This window comes from Xiphophorus hellerii, chromosome 5 (genome assembly GCF_003331165.1).
Source record: "Xiphophorus hellerii strain 12219 chromosome 5, Xiphophorus_hellerii-4.1, whole genome shotgun sequence".
NCBI lineage: Eukaryota > Metazoa > Chordata > Actinopteri > Cyprinodontiformes > Poeciliidae > Xiphophorus > Xiphophorus hellerii.
The window spans coordinates 13,420,435-13,433,249 of record NC_045676.1 but is presented as its reverse complement, the minus strand read 5'-3'; the positions used below and the strand labels follow the sequence as shown (position 1 = coordinate 13,433,249).

General features: G+C 36.4%; 1 protein-coding gene across 4 annotated transcripts in view; it reads right to left on the bottom strand.

Moving 5' to 3' along the window:
- Window positions 1-12,815, bottom strand: part of tbc1d1 (TBC1 (tre-2/USP6, BUB2, cdc16) domain family, member 1) — a 53,914-nt gene that overhangs the window by 21,114 nt on the left and 19,985 nt on the right. For 2 of the 4 annotated variants that reach the window (XM_032563729.1, XM_032563732.1), the window contains 11 exons: window positions 9,576-9,665; window positions 9,388-9,492; window positions 8,919-9,051; window positions 8,691-8,782; window positions 6,352-6,468; window positions 6,070-6,195; window positions 5,481-5,629; window positions 5,000-5,263; window positions 3,359-3,475; window positions 3,092-3,205; window positions 2,790-2,923 (listed from right to left, as the gene is read on the bottom strand). In XM_032563729.1, the coding sequence (XP_032419620.1) occupies window positions 2,790-2,923; window positions 3,092-3,205; window positions 3,359-3,475; window positions 5,000-5,263; window positions 5,481-5,629; window positions 6,070-6,195; window positions 6,352-6,468; window positions 8,691-8,782; window positions 8,919-9,051; window positions 9,388-9,492; window positions 9,576-9,665 (1,441 nt within the window). The remainder of the gene's footprint in view (window positions 1-2,789; window positions 2,924-3,091; window positions 3,206-3,358; window positions 3,476-4,999; window positions 5,264-5,480; window positions 5,630-6,069; window positions 6,196-6,351; window positions 6,469-8,690; window positions 8,783-8,918; window positions 9,052-9,387; window positions 9,493-9,575; window positions 9,666-12,815) is intronic. The other 2 variants (XM_032563730.1, XM_032563731.1) reach the window with 2 other exon arrangements.

Genomic DNA, 12,815 nt, shown 5'->3' with positions numbered 1-12,815 from the left:
AATGTCAATATTCTTACTATCCACTCTGTTCAAGTTTTCAGTCTCTCCATTGTAATGGCCTAATTCAAGCCATTGCATTTTTTTTCAATAACTACTATACCACCTGATGAGTTAGCGCACAGTACCTAACTGCTACCCGATCGCCATGACAACAGTTTTGGAGCAGAAGTTGTTAGCTCTGGAGGAAGGCTAAAATGTTATTATTTTCAGTCTCTGTGGTGATAGAAAACTGTGATTTCTACACCTCCAACATGATGAGACACATCGAAGCTTCATCAGGGCTGTGAGAAAGTGAAAGAGAGCAAGACTTAAAGCAGACAACAGGAAGGTTGTATATTTTACAGCAAAGTTTCTGTTTTAGCCTTTTGATATTTTTTTGTAAGGGGACATGCTGTGTTTGGACAGTGGGATTGGACAATATCAGGAGTGCATGAAAATGTTACACTAATACATTGGAATCACAATATCAATTACAAAACCTTCTTTGGATTATCACAAAGCTCCCAAGACTCTCTCAGAGCATACGATACAATACTACCAAAAACATCTAGCGAGGAGATTCTCTAATAAATAACTCTTAAGCAAAACTGAAAAACAAAAATCTGGATTATTTAACCTCGGACAGTCTTGGCTCCACCAGAATGTGCATGAAGCAGCAGAATCCCATCCCTTCTTGTTGTCATAATTACATGGTTGTGACTTACTTGTAGTTACCGTGTTTGTTTGGTAAACACACAACTAACGTGAAAAGATCAACACCACGGTCTTTGGCATCTCTAGTGGACATAAAAAAGTGCTTAAATGGGCTATTTTTGTTGTAAAAACAATATTTCTGGTAATGTGCAAATTCAAGCAGTTAGAGATGACAAAACCTGTCACTGTCCAGCTACTGAAAAGGTGAAGCTAATTTTATTTATATAGCACATTTTCAGCAACAAGGCAATACAAAGTGCTTATACCAAACTCAGCTTAAGAACATCAACTCAACGGCTTAAGCTGCCAAAATCTATTTTTTTTAATAAAAACATAGGATTTAATATTATGCAAGCCAAAGAATAATAAGTTTAGTGTTTCCAAGGATGATTTGCATACATTTCATTGTGAACAAATTCTGCGACAGGTGATTGATATTGCATGATATTAAACAAACTACTTGCTTAAAATTAAGAGAAATACTTTAACAGAACAGTGCTGAAGTAGCCTGGGGTTTGACAGTGCTGTCAAATGTTCTGCCTGACTGAAAAATACAAGACAGAACTGTTGACTTAACCGTCGACAGCTTAGAAACACAAATCACCTGTCAGCATATTTGTTTACAAAAAAACGTATGCAAGTCATCCTTGGAGACACTAAACTTGTGTCATTTGTTGGGTTGCATGTTTGCAACTCTTTGTTTTGATCATTTTAAGCATAAATTGTGCATAGAAAAATACATTTTCACAGCTCAAGTAGTCAAAAGATTAATGTTCTTGTAAGGAATACATACAGGGTTCCTTTGCAGTTTGGAAAAGTGGAGTTTGAGAATAAAAAAGGGATAAAAGAAATATGTATGGAAAACTGGCAATTTTTATACTTGATTCTTTATTTTATTTTCTGAAAGATAATTTCTTTCATCAAATTGAGATTTTTAATACTTTCAACATATGCTTTCAATTTTAACCCTCGTTAAAAAGAGAGAAAAGAGCAGAAGCTGATGAATAAATTTGATTATCTGGGATTTGAGATTTGAACATGTGTGCCCTGCAGGGTATCACGATAATCCTATAATTCATATAAACCTTTCAGATATTAAGTGTAAGCTGCTGGTTAGTCTCAGCTTTATCCACTCTAAGAAGAGCTTTGTTATTAAATGCGCTGGGTTTATTCAAGAGTACGAGTCTGATTAATGTTTCCTGTAATTTTCCAAATGGAAATTTTAACTGGTCAAAGAGTATGCAGTCCTTTACACCAGTACTGCAGGACAAAGTACCAAAATAGTAGAAACTGTGCTGCTTTATGAATTATATACTAGGAATGGGTATTAGAATATTATTTATTTTGATTGAGTAGGTAAAAATAATTAATACTGTTAAGAATTTTGATTTATTGTGCAAACTATCAAATATAATTGATGATGTTTGCTAACGTCAAAGTGACCAAAAACTGGGTCGGATTGTTATTTTTAACTTGTGAATTAATTTGTCCACTTTTTTTTTTTTATTTTAAATTTTTTTTGCTTTAACAAACATAAAAAAATGGGACAATAAACTCTCAGAAGTGAAAAAGTTCCAGAAAAAGTTGTGGAGGTACGATTCGTGCCTGTTTCTATAAGTGATGATTTAAATACATTTTCTATCATTTGCTTCTAGTCTATTGGGAACTTTGGTTGTGATACTTCATCAGATTAGGTCTATGTACGAGCAGAAAATTGCTCTGAGTTCTTTTGGTTCCATAAAGTGTCTTAACCTGTTACCTTACCTTACAATAGTGTAAAAAATATCATCTGTGCATTTAATATCTCATGAAGGATTTTGTGTAGTACGGAAAAGTCTCCAGTAAAGATGAAAAAAAAACCTTCATTAATTTGAACAAAAGGGTGACACAGAGTGGAAAAGTTTTGTCACTGCAGCCTGCATGTGCTGCTTCTTTCTCCTACCGTCTTGGCTAACATTTTTAGACTGAAAACGAGTTGATTTTACAACTTGTACAATAAGAGAAATAAAAAATACTGTCTACATCATGAAAATAAGCAAATTACATTGGGGGAAAAAAAAAAAAGAGGACATTTATTAAATATTGTGAGTTCCTACCAGTGGGGTCTGTGCCTTTCTGAGGAGTAGCAACCCGCAGGAAGATCTGCTGCCTCCACGAGTGTCTGTGGTTTCGCAGTGGACTTTCACCGGCCACACAAGCTGCTCTTGATGTAGAGAGAGCAGCAACATCCCTGAAAGAACAAACACACAAGTGTGGTTACAGATGGAAACATAAGCTGTCATTATGTAAGACAGGATAAAACATTACGGTTTACACATGTATGAGTTATACAAGAGAAGGGATTCATGGAACACTTGGCACACCCATATAGATATGATGATTCTGTGTACATGTGTACCTGCTTTTTGGCTCGGGACAATCGTTCTCTTGGACAGGAGCCAGAAATTGAAATTTCAGAAAGTTAGGGACAGAGGAGGAGGAGTGCAGACGGGCACGGAGACCACCCAGAGGACTGAGATGGAGGTGATGGAACAGGAGGCAAAACACAGATGAGAAAAGGAAAACATGGACCCACTTCACACAAAGATATGTTGCATGAAATCATTTAAAGAAACAGTTAATGAAATGATACTGCAGAGAGGTAAACTGAAAACCACACTCTCACCTTCTTTTATTGAAACGGGCTCCAGCAGAAGGTGAGGAAGGATGATGGAGGAGAAGAGGAGAATGGCATGAAGGAAAGGGAGGAAGAGGAGGAAGGGTGGAGTCGGTTGGGAGATTTCTGAAAATTGGTGCAAATAAAGAAGGAATAAAACAGAAGAGAGTCATAGACTTCGGGCCTTTTAACTTAACAGAAAAAAAATTTAGAATTTGGAAAAAGGAAGATGATATGAAGAGTTTCAAACCTACTTCTGATAAACAGTTTGTTTTAATATTTATGTAAGTAAGAATAAGTAATCAAACATTTAGGGTAATCCCATTTCATAGAATACATAAAGACGATTTCCAATTTGTAAATGTGTTGTAATGCAAACAGACTGGACATCAAGTTCAAAGTTTATTAGGAAATCAAAATGTGATGCAAGATACTTAAAAAAATGTAGATACTACAATTTATTTAAAATATATTTATACTGTACTGCCAATATAAACCTCAAACATATGATAGTTGAAGTATAATGATGATTAACTTTTACAGCAAATATATTTCAGTTTTAGAAATTATCTTGTAATTTATAAAACATCAGAATACAATGAAGTGGACATGAAACAGTTTCTTCTGTTATTTTGGTAATTTATATTAAAAATTTTAAATATTTTTTTTTGTCAGTACTGAAAACATCTAAATATACCAAATATGCAATCTAATGACATTCTGATAGTAAAATATTATAAACTGAAAATTTCAGTTCTGCAATTTAGTATACTACATGTTACTAAATTGTAGTATACTAACTTCAAGCCAGGTTTTACACTAATTACTGTCCCAGTAAAGATATGTTAACTGAGAAAATTTGAACAGTTTTGAGATTGAGCCTAGAAACTTCCTGCTCTGAAGGACTAGGAAGTCGTGGCCCATTGACTCTACACCACAGAAAAAAAAGGAAGAGGTGAAATGTTGTGCAGTTGCTTTGTTAGTGTGATATATCTTCAAGCAGGTTTTACAAGTAAAAAAGAAAAGAGGAAATGAGTTAGCAGCAGTTTCAGGGGGAAAAAAGGTGCAGCTGATGACTAAAGTCAAGAGGTCGTGTTATGCCTGCCCTATACTCAGATACAGTGGAGAAAAGAAATATTTGACGCACCCTTTACAAATCATTCAATTTGATTTTCTGAAATTTTTTAGCTTTTGTATCTCATAGTTGAGGAGTACCGTCAAAGAAAATTGCAGACGTCTTCATTCTTAGAAAGAGGAAACTTGGAGATGTATTAAACACTTAATTATCCCACTTCCTAATAATATCAAAATCTAATTGTTGCTGTTAAACCTAAGGTCATTAAGTTTAGTTTGACACAGTGTATAGATAAACCAAAACAATGCTGAAGAACAAGTCTAGTTGGCTGAACAAATTCCAAACAAATTCTAATCTCTGCTTATCGTGCTTCCAAAGAGCAGTAAAAGAAACCAAAACAAAACAAAATGGACAGATTGATGCATACTTAGCCAGCTGGTTTTGCAATGCTTACCTTAGTTGTTCAGGTTTTTCCTGGCTAATACCAATTTATGGCCATCTTTAAAGCTGGGCGCCTTCTTTAAGTTTCTTTTACACATATTTATGGTTTCTATATAAAAATATGAACTTCTTACTTGCTTTGGTGAGGATTGTCTGTGCTCACAGAGTAGTGTCGCACGAGCTTGGGCTTCGTAGCTGCACTCAGTTCCTGTGGTGAATGAGTCTGCATGTATAGGGGGGAGTCCTCGAGCACTGACGACGGGGTGGGGGAATGACTGAAGGTGCTGGCCCGTCGGCGGAAGCCCTGCGGCTCGGGATCCCCAGGTAGAGAGGAGGACGACGAAGTCAGAGGAATAGACGAGTCAAGAAGCTTCAAGTCTCCAGTGGAGTTGTGGCCTCTGAGAAGATGACAAGGAAAGGCGGCAGAGATAAATAGATGGCATGGACACTAACGTTAGCTTTCATATGTTTTAGTAAGCATATGAAGCTAAAAAATTGTTTAAGATAATCACCAAGTAGCAAATAGAAGTTAGTTCACACATATGAGCAAAATGCATCAAACTACATGTAATAAACATTACAAATGACCAAACTTTAACTTTCATGTGGGTTTACCTGAGAGGGCTGGTGGGTCGTAGATGAGGTGAGGGAGTTATGGGGTCCTCGAAGCACGGCTGACCTCTGCTACTGTTGATAGCACCAGAAGAAGAGCTGCTCTCACTTCCCTGACTGTTCTCCCTCTGAGGTTTGGCTTTGTTGCTCCCCTACAAAAACCATAAATGAGACGTTCTAGACATTACTTTAACTACGTTCATCAGTTCACACCTGCTATGAATCTCTAAAGGCATATTATGAATTTATGCACTCATTTATAAGAATAACACATATAAGACAGATCACAAGATCAAACATCACCTTAGCATTATTTCAAAACTCTGGATTATATTCAGAAGACTAGAAGAAAAATTGTAGATGCACCAATCAGGCGTTTCCTGATCAATGAAGATTTCCACGCTTCTCTGAGGTTGTTTCTAGTTTTGATTAATTTTATTTTAAAGTTTATTAAAATGGTAAAAGAGCATTTATATAGAAAAAAAAGGTCATGTTTATAGCTTAAAATGTATTATCTGTTAGGAAAGTAAACATTATAAGTGCATACTTGTCCAAAACAGCTTTCTAAATGAGGCCGAATATAATTTAGTACCTTCCAGATGCCTTCTAAGGACTCGGTAAGAGAGCGCTTCGCTCTGGACTTGAACTGCTCCAGCCGCTGCCGACTGCTGCTCTGCTGTTGTGTCTCCTGAGGTGCAGGAGCTGCATCTTCAGAGACCTGCACACACAGCGTGGATCAAACAAACATGGACCATGAAAAAAACAAACTCTCATCATGGTCAGTTAAAATAGGAAGGTCCAAATTAGGACTGTACCAATCCAAAATGCTGCTTATAACATCAGGAAAATGAATTTGGAGGTGTGCAGGTCATACCTGTTTGCTGTTGTCAAGAGAAGAGTGCAGATGACCTTTCTGTTTTTCCTCATACATATTCCTTAGGGAGGCCATCACTAGTTCATTTTCTTCCTGATCGCTCTTAGGACGAGCCCGCTGAACACACAAGAGCAAAATGCAGATTTAAAGTTACATAGAGTAATGTTTTATAAACCATAGGAAGTATTTAGTTTAGACATTTAAACAGAGTTTTTTGATCTGAGTAAAACAGCAGGAATAAAAAACACTGAACATTCAATGACATTGTTATGGGGAAAATATAAATCAAAACAGGATTCATTTCCTTTTTTCCTTCAGCTTGGTTTGCAAAAGATGATTAAAGCAATAGTCTGTTTTTTGTTACATATTTACATGATCACCATGTAACTGATACTAAGATAGAAGCACCATGCTAACCAAGAACATGTGGTTTATTTGGCAATTCTGACTGAAACCATTTCTGCTTGACAAGCAGAAATACAAGATGGATGAGTGTTTTCTCTATTTTTGGTCCCCAGCACAACTACAATGTATACAGATATTTAAACCTCACATTATCACATTGCAAACACAGATTTCTGCATCTTATTGGAGATTTTATATGGCATACAGCACAAAATAATGCATAACTGTAAAGCACACAGAAAATGATACACAGTTCCAAAAGGTTAAAGCATTCAGAAAGCATTAGAACCCTTTTCTCTTATATCTCAACAAAAAAAATCCAGGATAAAGACTTGACTTCAGAAGTCATTTAACATCAGAATAAATCCAGCTTAGATGGTTGCTAGAGAACATTAGTGAACAAGCAGCATCACGAAGAGCAAGAAACACAGCAGACAGGTTAGGGATCCGTTTAAATTGGAGGAGTCTAAAACAGGATTATGTTATAAAATAATACCCCAAGCTTTACATCTCTTAAAAAGCATTGTTCAATCTACCAATGAAAAATGGAATACACAACCACAAAAATACTAAGACATGAGTTGCTGGACAAGGCTATTGTCCTGAAGTTTTGGACTTTTGCTTTGGAGGCTGAACCAACATTCGGCTGCCAGACCGGAGACTGGAATTACAAGCGCCACTTCAGGCAAAGTTTTGAAATCAGGGAATATTTCTCTAAGTGAAATAATCAGAAGACGGCCAGATTCCTTGAACGAGGAGCTTGATCCCACAAGCACTCGCTTCAGAGGGAAGAAAATCCTGCTGCATGTTCTGCTTGTGCGTTCGTGGTCCAGCTACACCAAACTGTGACCCTTAACTCTTCAACACGCCGTCAGCTCCTGGATATTGGGATGATTGAGTAAGGTATCCAGTTCGGAAAGAATGGCCAAATGGGATTTTTTCTTTTCCTGATTGATTTAGTTACCTACGTAGTGTACAATGTACAAAGTTGAAAATGTCCAAGTGGTCTGGCTTGTGAATTGCAATTTGTCAAAATGACAAATGACCTTCAGATTTTTTGGTCACCATTTTAAAAATACGATCAAAGACAGAAAATATTCGGTTAACCTCTAAGAGGTTACAAAAGGCTAGAGATGGAGGGCGGTGCTTCACCTTCCAGCAGCACACTGACACTAAGCAAACAGCCAGAGCTACAATGCTGCGTTGTACATCAAAGCATATTCACATTTTAAAATGACCAAGTCAATCTCTAGACCTAAATTAGAATTCATCTTGATTCGTCTTGATTCATTGTGGCTGATAACAAATCAGTGAAATATATCACACATTTAAAAAAAAAAAACTTCTCTTCCATTTCACAATTATGCACCACTTTGTGTTGGTCTATAACATTACATTGTGTGGTTTTATTGTGTAAACAGTCAAATTGGTATGAATACTTCTGCTGCCCTATAATGTATCAATCCCATTGAGCAGTTCTTGATGTAGTTCATCCAGATCACCAGCAGATGTCAGCTGTGCCACAGAGAAATGAGGATCCACATTCCTCTACAGTTGAACTCTTATAACCTGTCTTGCTGCTACTGTTAAACATGTGACATAATCACAGGAAAGACTAAAAATTGTGTTGAAACGGATGTTATCAAACAATTTCAATGATTTTTTAGCCAAAAACAGTTCAAAGTTAAAAGCATAAATCAATTGAAGCTAGTAAGCACGCAGCACTGGTTGGCTGAAATATTCTAATAATGTATGATGTGTGTGTGTGTGTGTGTGTGTGTGTGTGTGTGTGTGTGTGTGTGTGTGTGTGTGTGTGTGTGTGTGTGTGTAACCCCACAAGAGGAAACACTTGATTGAGTCATGATAAACAACCTGCCGACTGACTGGTTTGTGTTCTCGCTACAACATGTCCTTCAGATTCACAGACACCTTACCATAGTGTTTTCAAAGACTGAAGCCTGCTCATCATTGTCTAAAGTGGCCAAGTGCTTCTGAAGCTCTAGCTTTGTTTTGGAAGGGTGCAAACCTGCAAAAGAATAAACAGACGGTATGAGAAAGCGTCTTTTTATTTAAGATTTGTTGTGCATTTAAAATGTTTGGTTCTTCATGGTTTGTATCTATCAAATATAATTGAATACATTGCTTAAATACATATTTGCTACCTTCTATTCTCTCACACAGCCTGTGGAGCTGCTGAACAGGGCAGCTGTCACACTGCTGGCTCTGGGTCTTTGCGTTCTGCTGTAGGGCAGCCACAGAGAACGCCTGCTTCAAAGTCAACATGATCTCATCCACCTACAACATCAACACAGACGACCTTTATAACACTCTTCCATACGTTTGACAAATGATTAATTAAAATATAATTGTGTTCAATCAATTCATTTCTGAAAACGGAAGATCTGAGTTTAGTTGATGCGAACAGAAAAACCCCCACCAGAAATTAGCCTAAAAAAGTGAAATTAAAATAAATACTGTACAGATAATGTGTAACAATATATTTTACAACTATATTTGAAACCCTGAATGATGTGTCACTGCATAACTAACTAAAAAAGATATATTATCAAAGGTGATTGATTATTTGTGTTAGAAAGCAGAAATGAAGGATCTAAATAAAGACTTCCTTACCAATGATTCATCAGTGCACTGGAAGACATAGCACACAAAATGGCAGCTTCCGCCTTCTGCCATTTCTCTGCAAATGAAGCCAAAGTGATCGACATGACGAATTCCCTGGAAAGAGATGGAAGCAAAACTTATTTCAAATGAAACCCAGACCCAATGTGGCACATTTGGGTAAAAACTCTGCTTCTTACCTGAGAGCAAAATGAGATTTCTCGGAAACTCTTTTCTATGGCAACTTTCTTAGTGTCTGGACTGACCAAGAAGATCTGGGACTTGCCCACCTAATAAGAAAAAACACAGAAAAATATTTTAGTGTGCATAAGTGGGGTATTGTGTAAATGGTAAAGAGTTGAAACCAGACATATACATATGTACACTGTACAGTGAACCCTCGCTATATCGCGGTTCACTTTTCACGGTCTCGCTGCTTCACGGATTTGCATCGTGCATTGTGTTCTGCATTCTGATTGGCTAAACAGTCTCTCCGCTTCTTCTCTACCTGTGTGTCAACAACGATGCGGTTTAATATGTACACGTACATAAAACAGCTTGCCATATTTAACATAATCGATGGTGGCATGTCGGTTTATAAGAATCTTTTTGAGCAGAAGAAAAAAGAGCGACAACAACTACCGATAACTATGTTCTTCTCTCGAATAAAACACACCTGCACCGCGGGCTTTAGAAGAAAAAAACGCTACAGAGCGGAGTCAGGATGCAGCGGCTCAGTCAGAAGAGCAGTGAAATACACGTGAGTCACTATTTGCCCTACTTACTTTGTCCTACAGTACTTTGTTTTGTTTTTGTTCATAATCATTTTTTATTTTCTCCCGTTCTAATCCAATGACTCAGGTCGCAGTGGGGCGGTGCTGATCTCCGCAATTCGGGCACGGGAATCCGCCTTCAGTTCGTATTAAAATTATTATTTTACAGTACAGTAGTTATTTGTAATAAAAAAAAAGTTTATACAGTACTTTTTATTTGTTAAACAAATGTCTGGGCCTGTAAAAAGGTTTTGTTCTTTGGTTTCAATGTATTATGGAGTATTTCATTGTATAATAATTGCAAAAAAAAAAAAAAGTTACTGCTTCGTGGATTTCGCCTATCACGGGTTCTTTGTGGAACGTAACCCCCGCGAAAAACGAGGGTTCACTGTATACACATTAAATCTGTCTCTTTTTCTGGTTTTCGGGAAAAGCCCTAAACTTTTCTATTAGCTAAATGCAAGAATAATGAGAGAAGAAGTGTAAATATACTTGTTAGGATAACCTTTAGACTTCAACACCTGGGCCAAATGTTTTTTAGTATCCTTCCATAAACATTTCACAACACCTAGCTGGAATTTTGGTCTATTCCTCTTCACAGTTCTATCAAGTAAACTCCCTCACACTCTCTCACACACGCACACCTTTCTGTGCTCACACATTTCCAACTGTGCTGAAATCATGGCCTCTCCAAAACACTGACGTTTTTTTTTTTTACCTTAAGCCACTTTGAGCACAAGCTTTATCTTTGTGACTCATTTCTGAAACTGTTGCTTCTATATTTTCATACAACGTTCTTTCATCTAGGGTGGGAATTTATCATATCACTTATCATGAGAAAAAAAACCTCATCACCACAATGAGAATTTTGATTTATCAGGTCAACCACAAAGTTCTTTTCACTTTTGTCGGAAACCCATAAATTTGCCATTTTTAAAATTTTTCCATTGAGCATCAAAAAATGTACAAAAAAATCCTAAAATATGATTAAATGCACTTACTGTGCTTAGGTTATTTTTGTCTGATGCTAAAATGTATTTGATAATTTGAAACATGCAAGTGTGAAAAAAAGTGAAAATATAAGAAATCTGTAGCAAGCAAATAATTTTTCACAGTACTATAAAATGATCTTAACAGATATGGAAATTGAGCCTGCAGACTTGTGGAGCTCTGCAGTTCTCGCTCTGACATCTTGGCTGACTTCATTTAATTTTCCATGATGTCACATAAGAAGGCAATTTGTCACACGATTCACATGAATCTAAAGAGCAGAAACCTCCCTACAGATCGTTCTATATGGACTCTAGAGCCTGACCTAAGTCAGTGACTTTTGGGACAAAAAGTAAAAATAAAAAATAAATTTTTTGCTAAATTTTCTAATGACATTGTTTGTCCTCCTCCTCCAGTTTCCTTCTCTATTAAACTTTATTCCCATACTGAGACTGTTCCTAATTTAATAATTTGATCAGGTTGTTCAAACCTGGGCCAAAAAAGTGACGTCACACAATGAGATCAGGCTGTGGCGGCAGCAGGGTGAATCATGAATGTCAATAAGAAGAAGTCTGATATGTGCTGAACTGGGCAGTACTACGATGATTCCTCTGCCAGTGATGACCATTTCCTCTCTGGAATACAGTCTGGAAAATCCATGCTAGCATAATACCGGAGGAAGCAAGTAAAGGTCAGGCAGAGGAGTGTTGCTTTGGCAGATTTGAGCACCAGTCAGCATTTGTTCCTGCTGAGTCGATATTATTTTCTATCATGTTTTTGTTCTTTGCCACTTATTTTCTATCAAGTTCACGTAAACTGAGTTCACAGAATCCAAACTCTTAAATGTTACAAAAATCCTCTCAGAAACGTGTTACAAGCATATGACTTGTATGGAGTCAACTTGGAAAACTAGAAATATGTTGGGGGGTTTTCCATCAGCAACATTAAAACTGTGAGATATTTAAAGTCTTAAAATTTCACAATCAACAGTTTTGAACTACAACAATAGCTTTTGTGTTTTCTGTCCATAATCTGACACATTCAAAACAAATAATCCAAATTCAAACATTGATATAATCTATAGGAAAAATATGTTTCTTTTTCCCTCTTTAATATTAAGTTGGCTCAATGAAAATTACCTTATTTAGTCAGTGAAGGGAATGTGCTGCACTTCTTTTTAGTTTGGTTGTTTTTTATTACAGGCCATTTAAAATATATATTCGCATATTTATTCTACAAAAGACATTTTGTAATGACAACTACATTTTTAATTAACCTGGAAAATAGACAGAAAATATATTTATATATTGTTAATGTTGGCAATTATAGTACCTAAAGACATGAATCAGCTGAATCTAATGGTGAAACAGATTCTCTGTTCCCGTGCTTATAAAATTAAAACAGCCAATACAAGTGGCTCTGTTAGGATTACAGATCAACAAGAGGCGAGTGCATTATTTCCTCAGCTATATTATCCACTATTTCTACCGAGGAACACATAAAATTCATTTTAGTCAGAATTTCTGACTTTTGTGGAACATACAATAAAAAGCTTCTTCTTAATAATTGCAAGCTTTAAAAATAATTTTAAAATATTAGAAATAATCATTTTTCCTAATTTTATTTTACAGGTGGAGAAACAATAATTGATCCGTCGCAGTCACAAAGCATCCACCA